At 39.8% G+C, this 13,702-nt stretch overlaps 1 protein-coding gene across 3 annotated transcripts in view; it reads left to right on the forward strand.

The window, feature by feature from the left end:
- The window catches only part of NLK (nemo like kinase), a 118,058-nt gene that overhangs the window by 94,656 nt on the left and 9,700 nt on the right, over positions 1-13,702 (forward strand). For all 3 annotated transcript variants that reach the window (XR_012155435.1, XM_073315702.1, XM_073315701.1), the window contains exons 8-9: positions 8,847-8,933; positions 10,661-10,859. Coding sequence is in view for 2 of the 3 variants with exons in the window: in XM_073315702.1 (XP_073171803.1) it covers positions 8,847-8,933; positions 10,661-10,859 (286 nt within the window). In the remaining variant the exon portion in view is untranslated. The remainder of the gene's footprint in view (positions 1-8,846; positions 8,934-10,660; positions 10,860-13,702) is intronic.

Genomic DNA, 13,702 nt, shown 5'->3' on the forward strand with positions numbered 1-13,702 from the left:
CATTTCAGATTTAAATTTAAATTTGTAAAATTCGGTTTTAGAAAAAGGTGATTACGCTAATTCTAAATTGTTAAATTGTACCAGTTTCTTAATTAGTCTTACAAGATAGCAAAACTAAGAAACAAATTCTGTTGGAAATTAGCAATTACTTTGTAACATACACTGCTTTTAATCAGCGTACATGATAAATGGGAAAAGACTTAACTGCTTTATGTAATAAAACATCCAGGAGCCATCTTCTGGATTAAATATAAATTTATATAATTCGTTCAGTGTGGAAGAAAGTCACACATTTTTGTCGTCAGTTTTTCTTTTTAATAATGTTAAAAGTGAATTTACTGCTAACTGAAGGTGATTGGCCAACAGCACTGGAATATAAGTCCTTTCTTCATACACAGAACATTGTCAGTGGCTACTTACAATGCTCACTGTCAGTAATGTGCATCAGCTTTGACCCTCTTACTTCTAGAAGGAAGGGTCCAGGATTTCGTTCTCTATGTCCAGTTCATCCTTGAGCTTTCTTTTATCAAGAAAAGGGTTTCAATGATGGTTACAACCTGTTTCTTTACTGAAGGGGCCTGGATTTTGACCCCCTGGTGACCAACACCAAAGAAGTTCAGTTCCTACCAAATTCTTCCTGCTACAGCACCTCTGTTTAGGACTTCTCCTGGTTTCCGACCATTGTGCTCATTACATATCACTATGTGATTTATTGAGGCACCAGATGTGGGAGACAGCCAGACTCTCTAGGGGGTGGGAGAGAGAGAGAGAAATTGCTACTACAATCTGCCTGGAGTGGGGGGGGAGAGTAGAGTGTGGGGCGAGAGAGCACACTCTTCACTTGTGTGTTACACAGTCTTTTCTGGAGTGAAGGAGGGTAGTTTTAGTTTATTTTCTGCCCTAAATGAATGGGTCAAACTAGTTATGCTTGATGCCAGTGGTGATACTGTTTTTTATGTAATGGACACTGGCAAATGAATTGAGAACACCAAATACTGTGGAATGGTAACAACATCATCACCGTTTGTACAGCACCTAGCACAATGAGGACCTGTCTATGACTAGGTCCTCGAGGGGCTACGGTCATACAAAACTTAATTGTAGCAGAGGCTCCATTTGAACAAGTTACTTTTATATCTGAGAAGTACAGAAATCTGTCTAGTGACCCTGTTGGGTAGGTTTAGAACAATGCACTTATGCATTTGATATGGCACTAAAAACATTTTCTTTTATAAAAAGATAGTGTCACAAAATCTGACCCGTGTGCATACATTTGTGTTTGCTAACAACCTGTGACAGACTCATGCAAAGCATTAGAATTGCGATAGAATATCAGTTAAACATTGGTGCAGTTCTGTTACAATCCTGTAAATCCTTCTAACTCATTCACACGTACCATGGAGTCTAACCCTTTCAGTTAGTATTGTCCTATAAATACAGTAGCTGGCTTTCAATTGCTTGGTTATATTCTAGGCGGAGTATTTTAGTCCTCTGTCAGCAGAACAGTATATTCCTCCCACATCTCAATAGCAATTAATCAGACACATTAATGGAGCATTCTTTATAACCCTTCCTGTCCTAATGGCTCTTCTCAACACCTGCACTCACTAGGTCTCCTGCAATGAGAGTGCTTTTTGAATTTGCATGGCAAGTAAACAGATGTACAGGTACTGTTTAAAAAGGAGGAAAATGATAGTGTATGAAGCTTTGAGAGTAACAAACTTCAAAGCAGGAATTTTAGTCTATGCAGTTTTCTAAAGAAAATACAGCTTTTTAGATTTGCATAAAGGGGTCAGTTCTATTTTTATCTGTGAAAATTACTTTAATTAAGAAGCTGCCTTTCTCTCTACCTTCATCCTAATTTAAAATTCACTACACATTAGAGGAGTTACTCTTTACCCACTTCACGAGAATTTCATTAATTTCTACTGGTGAGGGGGAAAAAATGGGTCTTGAATAACTGATTCCAAGTGCAGGCTTTCCTCCACCTTCAAACAGGGAGGGAACATTTTCTTAACTGAATTATTGATACCTTTTCAGGAAGACTATGGCATAAGAGAATTGAAACTGACCTTCTATGAATCAAATTTAATGTGCATTAAGAAAAAGGAAATGAAAGTGGTCCAAAAATCTATTTCCTATGCATAGGTCTGATGATAGGAATAATGTGTTTTAAGACACAGAAGTTTAGTGCTTGATCTGGGAGACTGATGTAGCTGTGTAATTAAAGAAAGAGAGAGAGAGAAAATAGTTCATTGGCAACCCATTCCAGTGTAACAGGTAAGTGGCTAACTGTTTAAAATGGACATTATACAGAATCATAATATTTTGTTTTTAAAAACATTAGGGCAGTATTTCTGCCAGGATTTTAGAAAAGGGAAGAAGGGATAGGCTATCTATCTGAGGGGAGGGAACTACTAAATATTTGAAAACCTTTAGTAATTGCAGTTAAATCTTGATGGCGTTACCAGAGACTACGGTTAAAAGTTAAGGGAGGCTTATGGGGCAGGGAATGTCTGAGGGTAAAAAGTTGTTCTCAAATGGCACCCATAAGGATGTTTAAGTAAATCTTGCTAAATTGGTATCTAGATATCAGTGTGGCAGAGACTAGATATAATACAGAGACTGAAGAAAATGTTGACCGTGTACTTCAATCTGTGTAATCAGTTTGCTTAAAGCACTTAGGAGATTTTTACTTGCCTTCAGATCCCTAATGTAGGGAAGATTACTTGCTGTCCAGTAAATGAACACAAGAGAAGTGCCAAAACCCTGTAGGATTAAAGTAAAAAAGACGACAACTGCTTACAAAAACAGACAGAGAAGTGAATTGCACAGCTATGAGCTCATACGTTTGATGGGAGGCGAAACTGGCTTCTGTTGTGTTAAACTACTAGATATACACAGGAAACAATGAATTAAAAAAAATCTGGATGATGGCAATGTGAGACAGGATACAGATAAGGCTGCATCTGAACTGGGAGTCAGAAGATCTTTCATTGTTTGTTGTAAAGATTTCCGAATGCACATTGAGGAAGAAAAGTGTCATGAAGCTATGCGACTTGAAGATTTCCGGTGGATTGACCTAAGAGTCTGGAGTTGGCAAACTATCCCTTCTTTTATCACTGCTACAATATAATCTGTTTATATTTTTCTAAAGAATTCTGTCAAATATTGCCTATTTCAAATACCAACATGGTTAGGGCCTTTGGATTCATGAAATATTTTAAATTCCTTTTCCTGGTGATGTTTTTTTAAATAAGAATATTTAAGCCTTTCTCAGAAGGATTGTAGTTTTTAAAATACAGTTTGCTCTAACTTTAGATTTTTCTCCTCCCCATTTATTTGTACAAGATGAGGAAGCATGTGGAAGTGTCTGCAGAGCTGTCTCTTCCTACAATTTAAAGAAATTATGAGCCTGACAGTTCTTTCCATTTATTAACTGGAATGAGTGCCACTTTCTAGCTCCACTAGTATTTGAGTGCTTTCTTTTGGAGTGCAGATCAGCTGCTGAGTTATTGTAACTACCTTTGACATGCAACTCCTGGCTCAGGTGCCTCACTACAACACAAGGTGGAGCTTGATGAAAAAATAATAATTCAGAGTTCCTTAAACTGTGATTCTTGTCCTGCTTATTTCTAACTACTGCAAAACCCCTGTATGCCTGGAGATTTGATTGTGTTGGGCCGGATGTGGATTTAGAAGGGAAAACCGAAAAACACTGAGATTAGAACAGTGTAGGAAATGATGCAGTTTACTAAACTTCAGCTGTAGGAGCAGGTTTGAACTTGCACATAAGTTCATAAAATAAATGAATCAAGAAGCCTTTAGAAAAATACCCCCAAAGTCTGTAGACAAATGTACCGTATAGGTTTGGTTGCCACTGGTACTGAGATTAATGACATCGAGAATTTCTACAAAGGAGCATTAAATAGTACATGAAAGCTGTAGTTCCTTCGGGAAGCTCCAGTGTTATAAACTAGAGAGAAAAGCTCAAACAGTTTATAGACTGCAGCAGAGCTATGAAAGTAAATTATGTTAATGGATTCAGTCCATAGAACTTCTTGTATACTGTACAGGAGGGAATTTTTTGATAGTCTTGGGACATGATTCTTTTGCTTTCTATCCTGGCACAGAACAGCATGGTATCTAAATGACTTAACCATAAAAGAACTGTTAGTATTTATTTTTACAGCGCTCCAAAGTGTGCTGGTTGTTAGGGTACAAACAAAAAGATGTCATCCCTGCCTGAAATGCTTAAGTGCCAATATAAGATTTGGGAGCTTTTGGAAAAACAACAAATAACTAAGACTAATAATACATAGAGTATTACGACGAGTAAAAAGTCACAAAACAAGTTGACAACATTAATATTTATAATTTGAAAAAAGCAAACTTTATGAAATAGAACATCATTAAACAAATGCGGACCACATCAGCAAGGTAACTTTGAACAACCAGACTTAATTGTTAGGGCCCATGCTTCGTTCAGTGCACAGGATGGACCTGCTCTGGGGATGAAACGGGGTGTGTAGTAAAGGAGGCTGTCGTCTGTAGGGCGTCAGCAGAAATGGAAGGTGTGTGGTAAATGAGGCAGGGGATTGCAGGAAGAGACAGGAGGGTCTCAGTTAAGGCAGTTGAACACTACCCCCAAGAATTGAATTCTATCCTTGCTTTTGCCACAGAGTTCCTTTGTGATGCTAATGCAAGTCACTTAAACCAAACTTTTCACAGATGGTGACTAATGGTGTCATCCTCATTTTCCACCCAACTTGAGACCCTGCAGTTTGATTTGCAGAAATGCTGAGAACTCTCAGCTGCCACTGAAGCCAGTGGGAGCTGTGCTTCAATATATAAAGTTCTTTATAACGCTAACTACTCAAAAAAGTCAGATTCTAGACATCTCAAATTGGGCACCCAAGATCAATGAATACTTCTGATCTTAATCTCTGTGGTTTAGCTTCTCATTTGTAATATTCCCCTCACCTCACAGAGCTTTTGTGAAGGTAAAGTAATGTTTGTGAAGCACTCAATATTAAATCCCCTTAATATTCAAATTAATAATTCTGTCTTCAGAGCAAAGTTTGAATAGCGTGCAGTAAATAAGGCCTAGGGCCACACATTGAACAATGAGAATGAAACAAAATATTGAATAGTTGCTCCTTAATTGAGCATTGTCACTCCTGTGCACTGAATGAGGCAGGGTTCCTGTGGAAAAATGGTATGTGATCATTAAGGTATGATTTTTGTCATGGATATTTTTAGTAAAAGTCAGGGACAGGTCACGACTTCCATGATTTTTTGTTTATTCACCGTGACCTGTCCCTGACTTTTACTAAAAACATCCCTGACAAAATGGGGAGGGAGGAGGGTCCAGCGTGCTCCCACCCCCACCCCCCCGAAGCCGCTGGACATTGCAGGGACCCCATTGCCCAGTGGCTGTGAGGGGACCCCCTGCCACCCTCTGCTGTCGTAGGCTGGGAGTTATGGGGGGCTCCCATTGCCTGCGACTGCTGAGTACTTCCAGGGTCCCTCAGCTGCTGCCACCAGCATCTGGGAGCTGCAGGGGGTGGGGGGCAGCTGCTTGCGGTGGTTGAACAGCTGCAGGGGGGCCCTGCTGGTGGCAGTTAGGGAGCTCTGGGGTCCCATCCCCCCAGCCCACTGAGTAGCTCCGGGGTCCCTCTGCTGCCACCGGTGGTGGCTGGGAGCTGCGCATGTGGGGAGCGGGCTGCTTGCAGTAGCTGAACCTTGCATGGGGGACCCCTGCCAGCAGCAGTGGCTGAGCAGCTCAGGGGTCGCTGCCAATGGCAGTGGCCAGTCAGTTGCGAGGGGTCCCCCACCTGCAGTTCCTGGACAGCTGTGAGAGGATCCCCCCCCGTCACCCGCAGAGCCTGGGCTGCTGCAGGGTCCCCTGCTACTGGCAGCAGCTGGTCAGCTGCAGGGCCCCCAATGTCACAGAGGTCGTTGAAAGTCGTGGTTTCCATGACTTCCGTGACCTCCATGACATAATCTCAGCCTCAGTGATCATGCAATTAAAGACTGTGTTTTATAACGCATTTGCACAAGGGGCTGAATTAGTGTTGCACAGGCAACCGTAACTCTCATTCCCCAACTTTTAAATCCTTGACTTTGCAACCTCTACATTCTTCAAACCTGTCTTTTGTGTGTGCAATACTTGATACAGTGGACAACCAGTTGATACTCACCAGTGTTGTGCAGATGCTATCACTTCAAAATTAAGTGTTTTGTACTATGTTGTTTCATGGATTACCTTGAAGAACAAGCAAGCAATGGCCCTGTTGAATAGTCAAGCGAATGCACATCGGACCTAGATATCCTCACAAAAATATGTCCAGAATCGGGGAGAATTAAGAAGCAATGGTCAGAATACAATTCAAATGGATTTTTGTTGTTTATCAGTACAGTCAATTAACTTCAGTGATGCTGTAAATTACCAAAGCCATATAAAATAAAAAATGATAAACAATGCCAGCCTTAATAGCTAATAAACAACAAAAAGTTATCAGTCTCTATCAAATGGTTGTTATCTGACTAACAGAAGATTAACATGCCATCTCCTCAAACCCAAATTTGAACTTTGTTTCAAAACACTGGGTAAGAGGATAAAAGGCAGGGGATATACTTCTTAAAAAATGAATGGGAGTTTGTCATGAATATTTTAAATATATACCTATATGTAATGTCTATCAGAAACTCTTGTTTCCTCATACTTGACAGGCAAGTTACTGTTACTAAAAGTATGTGGCTCACGTACGCTTCTCAGAAGGCAAGGTTATCACAAAAGCATGCAGTGTATTACCTTGTCCTGTAGAATGTATCTGGCCTTAGATACATTAGTAGATAAATGCCACCTATGGAGAAATGTTTTTTAAAAAGCAGGGGGGGAGGGGAGAAATACATCAAAACTTTTGTGCCATTTGAAAGGAAATTTTCGTAAATAGCTAAAATAGGCTCTTTGAGTTCTGGTACCTGTGCATATTTCACTATAGGTATGCATGCACTTCATGTGCCTGAAACTGGAAGATGTTTGCTCGTAGTGTCTGTTGGTCCATGCTGTGCAGTTTCTCTCCTCATGCTCTCAACTGAGGGTATAAGGGGAGGAGTGGACCACCTGCCTCTCCAGTTCTTTCTGACCTGTGCATGGTCTGAGACAGAACACTCCAGTGTCCTTGAAGTTCTTACTTCTGTATCTCTAGTTATTAAAAATAGTGGTAGATAGTTTTAGCTGTTTTAGTACAGTTAGGGACTGGGAGTTCTTTTTCTGATTTGCGGGTCCCCTCTGCCTTCTTTCCAGCATGGACAAGGAGACTCGTTAAGGCGGCAAGGCATGATTGTCATGCAGAATAAGGTGAATATTCATCTCCTGAGAAGTTTGTTGTCTTAAATATTGCAAACATACAACATTGTTTCTTAATTTCCAAATGAGTGTATTAAATAACTTTATTGTAATAGAGGGTAAAAGTTTTTGATACAGTCAAATGGCACTGGTTGCATTAAACTGTTTCTAATCTTACAAAGACATCTAACTTTCAAGGTTTTTAAGTCCGTGTTTTGTGTATGTAGTGACAGTCTGAAATGACTGAAAATATTTGGCTAGTGGGAGTAAAGAGTTGTCATGAATGTAATATTCAAGTGCAAAGTGAACCATAAATCCACACCTCTGCCCCTTGGACTGAGTATGTGTGTACACACTCCACAGTATTTTCCTGTTTATCCAAACACTGTATTATCGGAATCCCTTTCTTATCCCCTGTGTATCTCGGGAGTGACTAAGCAGGGCTGTCAGTGGAGCTGCAGAAGGCTCCCTTTGCTGCCCCAGGACCTGTGACACCCAATCCCTGCAAGCCCCTGGCTGCAAGGGAGTTCACCCTGCTGCTGAATGGCTCCAGCCCTCTTGATTTTCCAACCCTCTGATTATCCAAATAAAAGCCCTGTCCCCCATGCTATTTGGATAATCTGGAGTAGACTGTATTTGTCAGATGACCCATTTAAAAAAAAAAATAGAGCATCACAACCTTTCATAGTAGAAATGGTGGTGCTGCAATAGGCCATTGGGAACAACTCAAAATCTTTCAGCAACAGGTGCCATGGTGGTCCATCAAAAATCAACATGTACTCATAGGTGCTACGCAGTGGTGTCTCAGGTACCCCAGATAACTAGAATATGAACTACAGGGCAATACTGCTGATTCTGTGTGGTAGCTGGTGATAAAAAGTTGACTTTTTGAATGGCCACCACTATATAAATTTACTTGTGGGGGAAATTGAAATAAAATTGCAACTCAGTCTAAAATCTTTATTAAGGAAAAATCATTGATGATCTTACATTCAGATTTGCTGAGTTGAGCCATAGCAATGATATTCATGTTTGAGGTTCATCACTTCCAAGGCCAGAAGGGACCATTGTCATTATCTCCTCTGATCTGTGTAGCACAGGTGGTAGAATTTCCCCAGATAATTCCTTTTGAACTAGACATATCCAATCTTGAATTAAAAATGGCCATAGATGGAGAATCTACCATGATTCTTGCTAAAGTGTTCCAATGATTAGTTGCCCTCGCTGTTAAAAATTTGCTCCTTGTTTTTAGATTGAATTTGTCTAGCTTCAACTTCCAGCCATTGGCTCTTGCTATACCTTTGTCTGCTAGATTGAAGAGCCTATTATCAAACATTTGTTCCCTATTGTAGGTGGCAAAAAAGGTGTATTTCCCTTTGAGCGAAATGTATATCTTGGTAATTGATGTAATAAGCACTTTTTTTACACTGTTATATTATACAGGATTGATACGACATGACTTGGATTAATAGTTTTTTCCTCCCTCTTACAGCCATCCCTTCCTGTCCTATATACACTTTCCAGCCAAGCTACACATGAAGCAGTTCATCTCCTTTGCAGGATGTTGGTCTTTGATCCAGTAAGTGTTTTTATTTTTTATTTGATATGCAACACGATCTAAATGACGTATCTTGTTATATTTTGCATAGATGAACATTGTGGGTAAAGGACTGTTTTTCCTTGTGTTTCTTCTATACCACTATTTTTGTGCCTTCTGTTCTGCAAAGTCCATATAAATGGTCCTGTGGGCACAGAGTACACTGAACAATCTGGAGTTCACCTACAAATAATAGCCTCCCTTTTAAAGAAAGAAGGCATGGAAATGTGGCATATGAGGGTGTTTGTGAATCATGCCATTTTTCTCCCTCGTTTAGTTAGGTGTAGGTAGCAGAATGTTAGATACTTTGATTCCATTCTAATCAGTGATGCGTGGGTGTGCATAGTCGTGTAACATGAACATTTCCTTCTGTATTATACACACCATCACATAGGGGATTTTTCGGCATGCACCTGTCTTTCTAGCCCTTGCTACTGCTGTGGACTTCAGCTCTTGGGCTTACACTGCAACTTTGTCATTTAAAAATTTGATATCTAAATTTGTAGTTATTTCTGCACTTGCACCTTGAGAGGAAAATCCTTAAAATTGCAATTGAATAAGATAAGACAAGCCAATGATGACTGTGCTGAGTAGCAGGAAGCCAGCAGCTGATCATCAGAGTGCTCAGAAGGATGTAGCTTTGCTTTTAACTGAAAATACTGTAAAAGCTTTTGGCAAACAAACAACAGGGAAATTTAAAACAAACAAATCAAATGTTGAATAGTAACTTATTTACATATAGCCTGATTCTCGGAAGCACTGACTCCCAAAAATCACATTGAAGTCAATGGAAGCTGTGGGAGCTCAGCTACTTTGAAAATCAAGCCAACAGCCCGAAGAACAGGTGCTGTATACTCTGATATTTCAAGACAGGAGACAGTGTAGTCTAGTGGCTAAAACAGATTTCCAGGATGCTGGCGTTCTATTTCTAGCTTTGCCACTGTTTTGGGCAAGTCACTTAACCTTTCTGCTGTTTTTTACTCATCTATGAGGTGAGAATTTAATTATGCTTTGTATTTGCAATAGCAGCTTCCATCAAAAGATCTCAAAGCATTTTACAGAAGTGGGAATTAGTCCTTATTTTACAGATGTGGGGAATCAGAGACATGGAAAGATTAAGTGGCTTGCTTTGTCACATAACAGCCAGTTTTGACAAGTTGGAAATAAAATGTAGATTGTATAATCAAAGTCCACTGCTGTAACCTCTGCGTCATCCTAGCTACTTTACTGTACTTCAACAAGGGTGCTGTGAAATTTAATGTATAAGGTGCTCTTAAGGACCTCAGATGCACATGCTTAAGTCGATTGACCTTAATTGGCTGTAAGTATGTACTTTTCATATATGCTTAAATGCTTTGCTCAATAAAAGCTTAAACTTAAGCATGTGTTGAAATGATTTTTTGAATAGATGCCTGGACTAGCACGAAGGATTCTTTGCTACTGTTAAAAGTATTAGGGAATATTTTGGTTATTGTAGCACTTAATACACACATACACTCTGTATAAAAATATAAATATAAAAATATACATTACCCTGCTTGTTTTTTAGTACGATACCCCCCCTAGTGGTATATTTGTCAAGTATACTTAATATGGGATTTAGAAAACATTAGAGGTGAATCTGTGGGAAAGCATTCTGTATACAAAACAAGGCACCGAAAATATTTACTTTTTATTACAAATACTCTGTTTTTAATTTAATATTTCAGTCCAAAAGAATATCCGCTAAGGATGCCTTAGCTCATCCGTATCTCGATGAAGGGCGATTGCGATATCACACTTGTATGTGTAAATGTTGTTTTTCCACCTCTACTGGAAGAGTTTATACCAGTGACTTTGAACCCATCACTAATCCCAAATTTGATGACACTTTTGAAAAGAACCTCAGTTCTGTTCGTCAGGTGAAAGGTGGGTATCTATCATGCACTCTTTGTGTTTAGGTTTGCATCTCCCTGCTCTATCCTGGGCAGTACATAGTTGGAATCTTCACTGTATGTAGTGAGCCAGCCACCCTGACCCATTAAGTCCTTGCCTGTGGTAGGCAGAATGGAGTTGCAGTTTCTCTACCAAATAACTTTATTTTCTTACTGTTTTGATAAAGAGAATGCCATAAAATAGTTGGCATATTGACTTCTGTCCCTACTGGTACTTTCTCCTGAGTTGACAATCCATATTGGAGAATGGTGTGTGGGAAAGGTGGTATTTTAGCAGGGAATTGTATTTAAAAAACCACCACAACCAATGTAAGGAAAAGAGTGTGGATCAATGACTGTGCTCCATAGAAGAGTCAGCCTTCATCAACAAGTAGTTTGCAGAAGCTGGGTAGTTTCATAGTACTTCCACTTAATTCTATCACTTTCTGTTCACACTGATACTGCCGTGTCAAATGCCTTAAAAGCAGCTGCCATCATAAGCTCTTTTGCTGGTGCCATTCCATAGATCTGGCAGTGGTACAAGGGGCACACTCTGAGTCTTGACATGCCATGACGAGAGAACTCAATGTTGATGCTTGAAAGAAGGAACTACTGGGGCGGAAGATCACTAAACACTAGACGTTGTTTTGTACCACTAGAGACAAGAAGTCCAATCCCAACATAACAAACAAACCAGAGTATAACTGTTGGGTTTTTAAAATGGCCTAGCAGTATACCATTGCCTTGAGAGAATGAATGGGGACAAAGGCGGAATGTAGCATGAATAGGGATTTCATTTTACAAGAGTTATCCTCAATACATTTCTTTTAGACAAAATATAGGGGGAATAACATGCATTTCTGAGGGTTTTTTTCTTGATTCATAAGTAACAAATGATTTAAGAATAATCATTTAGGAGAAGTTCATTTCTCTGTCTCACTCAAAAAAAAAAAAAATACCCACAATACTGCCATGAAACCCTGAGTTATCTGCCCTGTTGGTACCATGTTTCTGAAATGTTCAAAGTTTTTGCTTGTGTGAATTTATAGAACTTTCTTTGATCCAGTCAAGCTGCCCCTTCTGTTACCTCACTGTCCAGCCCTTTCTAGTGACGTGCATCCCTCTGCTGTGCTTTACGTAATCTCGTGCACAGTCAGAAATCAAGCTAGAGAGAACTGTTCTCACTCCTCTCAATTTAATTACTAGGATGCTAACAAAAAATAGATATGCGGGTGTAAGGCTTGTTAGACTGGGAACTTGAAATCCTAAAATGAGAACATTTCAATTAAAACGTTGATTTTAAAAATTCCTACTATGTGCCATATGCACAACGTGTCTATTTTTAATTTCATTTAAATTTCTATTTTAATACCTCAATAGAGAGGTATCTGTTAATGTACTACTTTATATGTGTAGATATAGAGAGAGGTTTCCAAAACTGATTTTTATTAAGGATTTTTGTGAACATTAATATGTTTTTTTATTAACTAGGGAACAAATGAATGTGCTACTTTGTGCCTAGTTTGGTGCTAAGATGCAAGCAATGTCAGCTGTACATCTCATGAAGCAAGGCCACTGTGTACTATTCCTAATGAAATAATGCCAGTCTATTCAAGGATAAAAAAAATGCCACAAACCCGCAGAGCCCATACAAAAATGGCAGTTGGAGTAGGCATTCATTTTCCTAACTTGTATATCTATTAGGATCGGCAGCTGCATGCCACATCTTGGATGCCGGTACCAAATTGGGTCTGATTTTTACCCATTTTTAATTTTACTGTGCTCTCAAAAGCCCTGCAGTTCACTGACCTATAAAATGGATCTGCGCTCACAAACTGCTGCAGATATGCAAGGGAGAAAGAAATATCTGCTCTATTATAGGCCATGTAACTTCCATCCTCCTCCTCCCAATGAAGTTGTGCATGTAAATTTGGGAGGAGTATAGCATTCGCCTGGAAGAGATCCTTCATAGGTGAGAATGGCAGATTCCTCCCACAAGTGATGAAGCAGTAGTCAGTTAGCAGCATCGTAACTCCTGTCAAATACCTTGTGTTATTTTAAAAACAAACAAGCAAACAAAAAAAAAAAACCCTCCTATAGCTAAAACATTTTATCTATATAGAAACCTTGCCCCTTTTCCCTCTGTTGCATAATATGTGTGCACATGACTTCCACATTTGTAATGTCAGATCCTGCTGCTTGAAGCTGTCAGGCCAATCATGTGGGAGAGCCCTGGCACGTTGCCAGCATCAATGGCCCTGTCGTACGTCCTGTGTGTTTGCCATGTTGGTCCCAGGATATGAGAGAGACCAGATGGGTGAGGTAATATCTTTTATTGGGCCAACTTCAGTTGGTGAAAGACATGCTTTTGAGCTTACGAGGCTTCTCAGCAGAAATTGGTCCAGTCAAAGATATTACTTCGCCACCTTGTTTCAATGATCTAGTAATCCGTATCTCCTGCCAACATTCGCACCAAAGACCGAATATCACTGTTGTTACCAACTAGTCAGGTACAGAATGAAACCCGGTGTTAGCAGTGGTCAGTGGATCGTTGTGAAAGCTCCCATCAGGGATTTCTGACAAAAGTGCAAATTCTTGCATGCCGCCCTTTACTTGAAGTTCATACCAGAGTCTTCTCCTAGAAGATACCATTCCTGCCCTGTTTCCATCTCCGCCAGTTGCCATTTTTTCTCCTGCATAAGGAGATGCACAAGCAGGTAATGTATGCAGAGTTCCCCTTACTCTGTGAGGGTTGATTTGTTGTCACCTCGCCAAGTAGTACTATAGGCTTTTGCTTCATGAATTTAATAGCTGCAGAGTTGCTGTGTATTTAAGCAC

Source organism: Lepidochelys kempii, chromosome 17, assembly GCF_965140265.1.
Source record: "Lepidochelys kempii isolate rLepKem1 chromosome 17, rLepKem1.hap2, whole genome shotgun sequence".
NCBI classification, from domain to species: Eukaryota; Metazoa; Chordata; order Testudines; family Cheloniidae; genus Lepidochelys; species Lepidochelys kempii.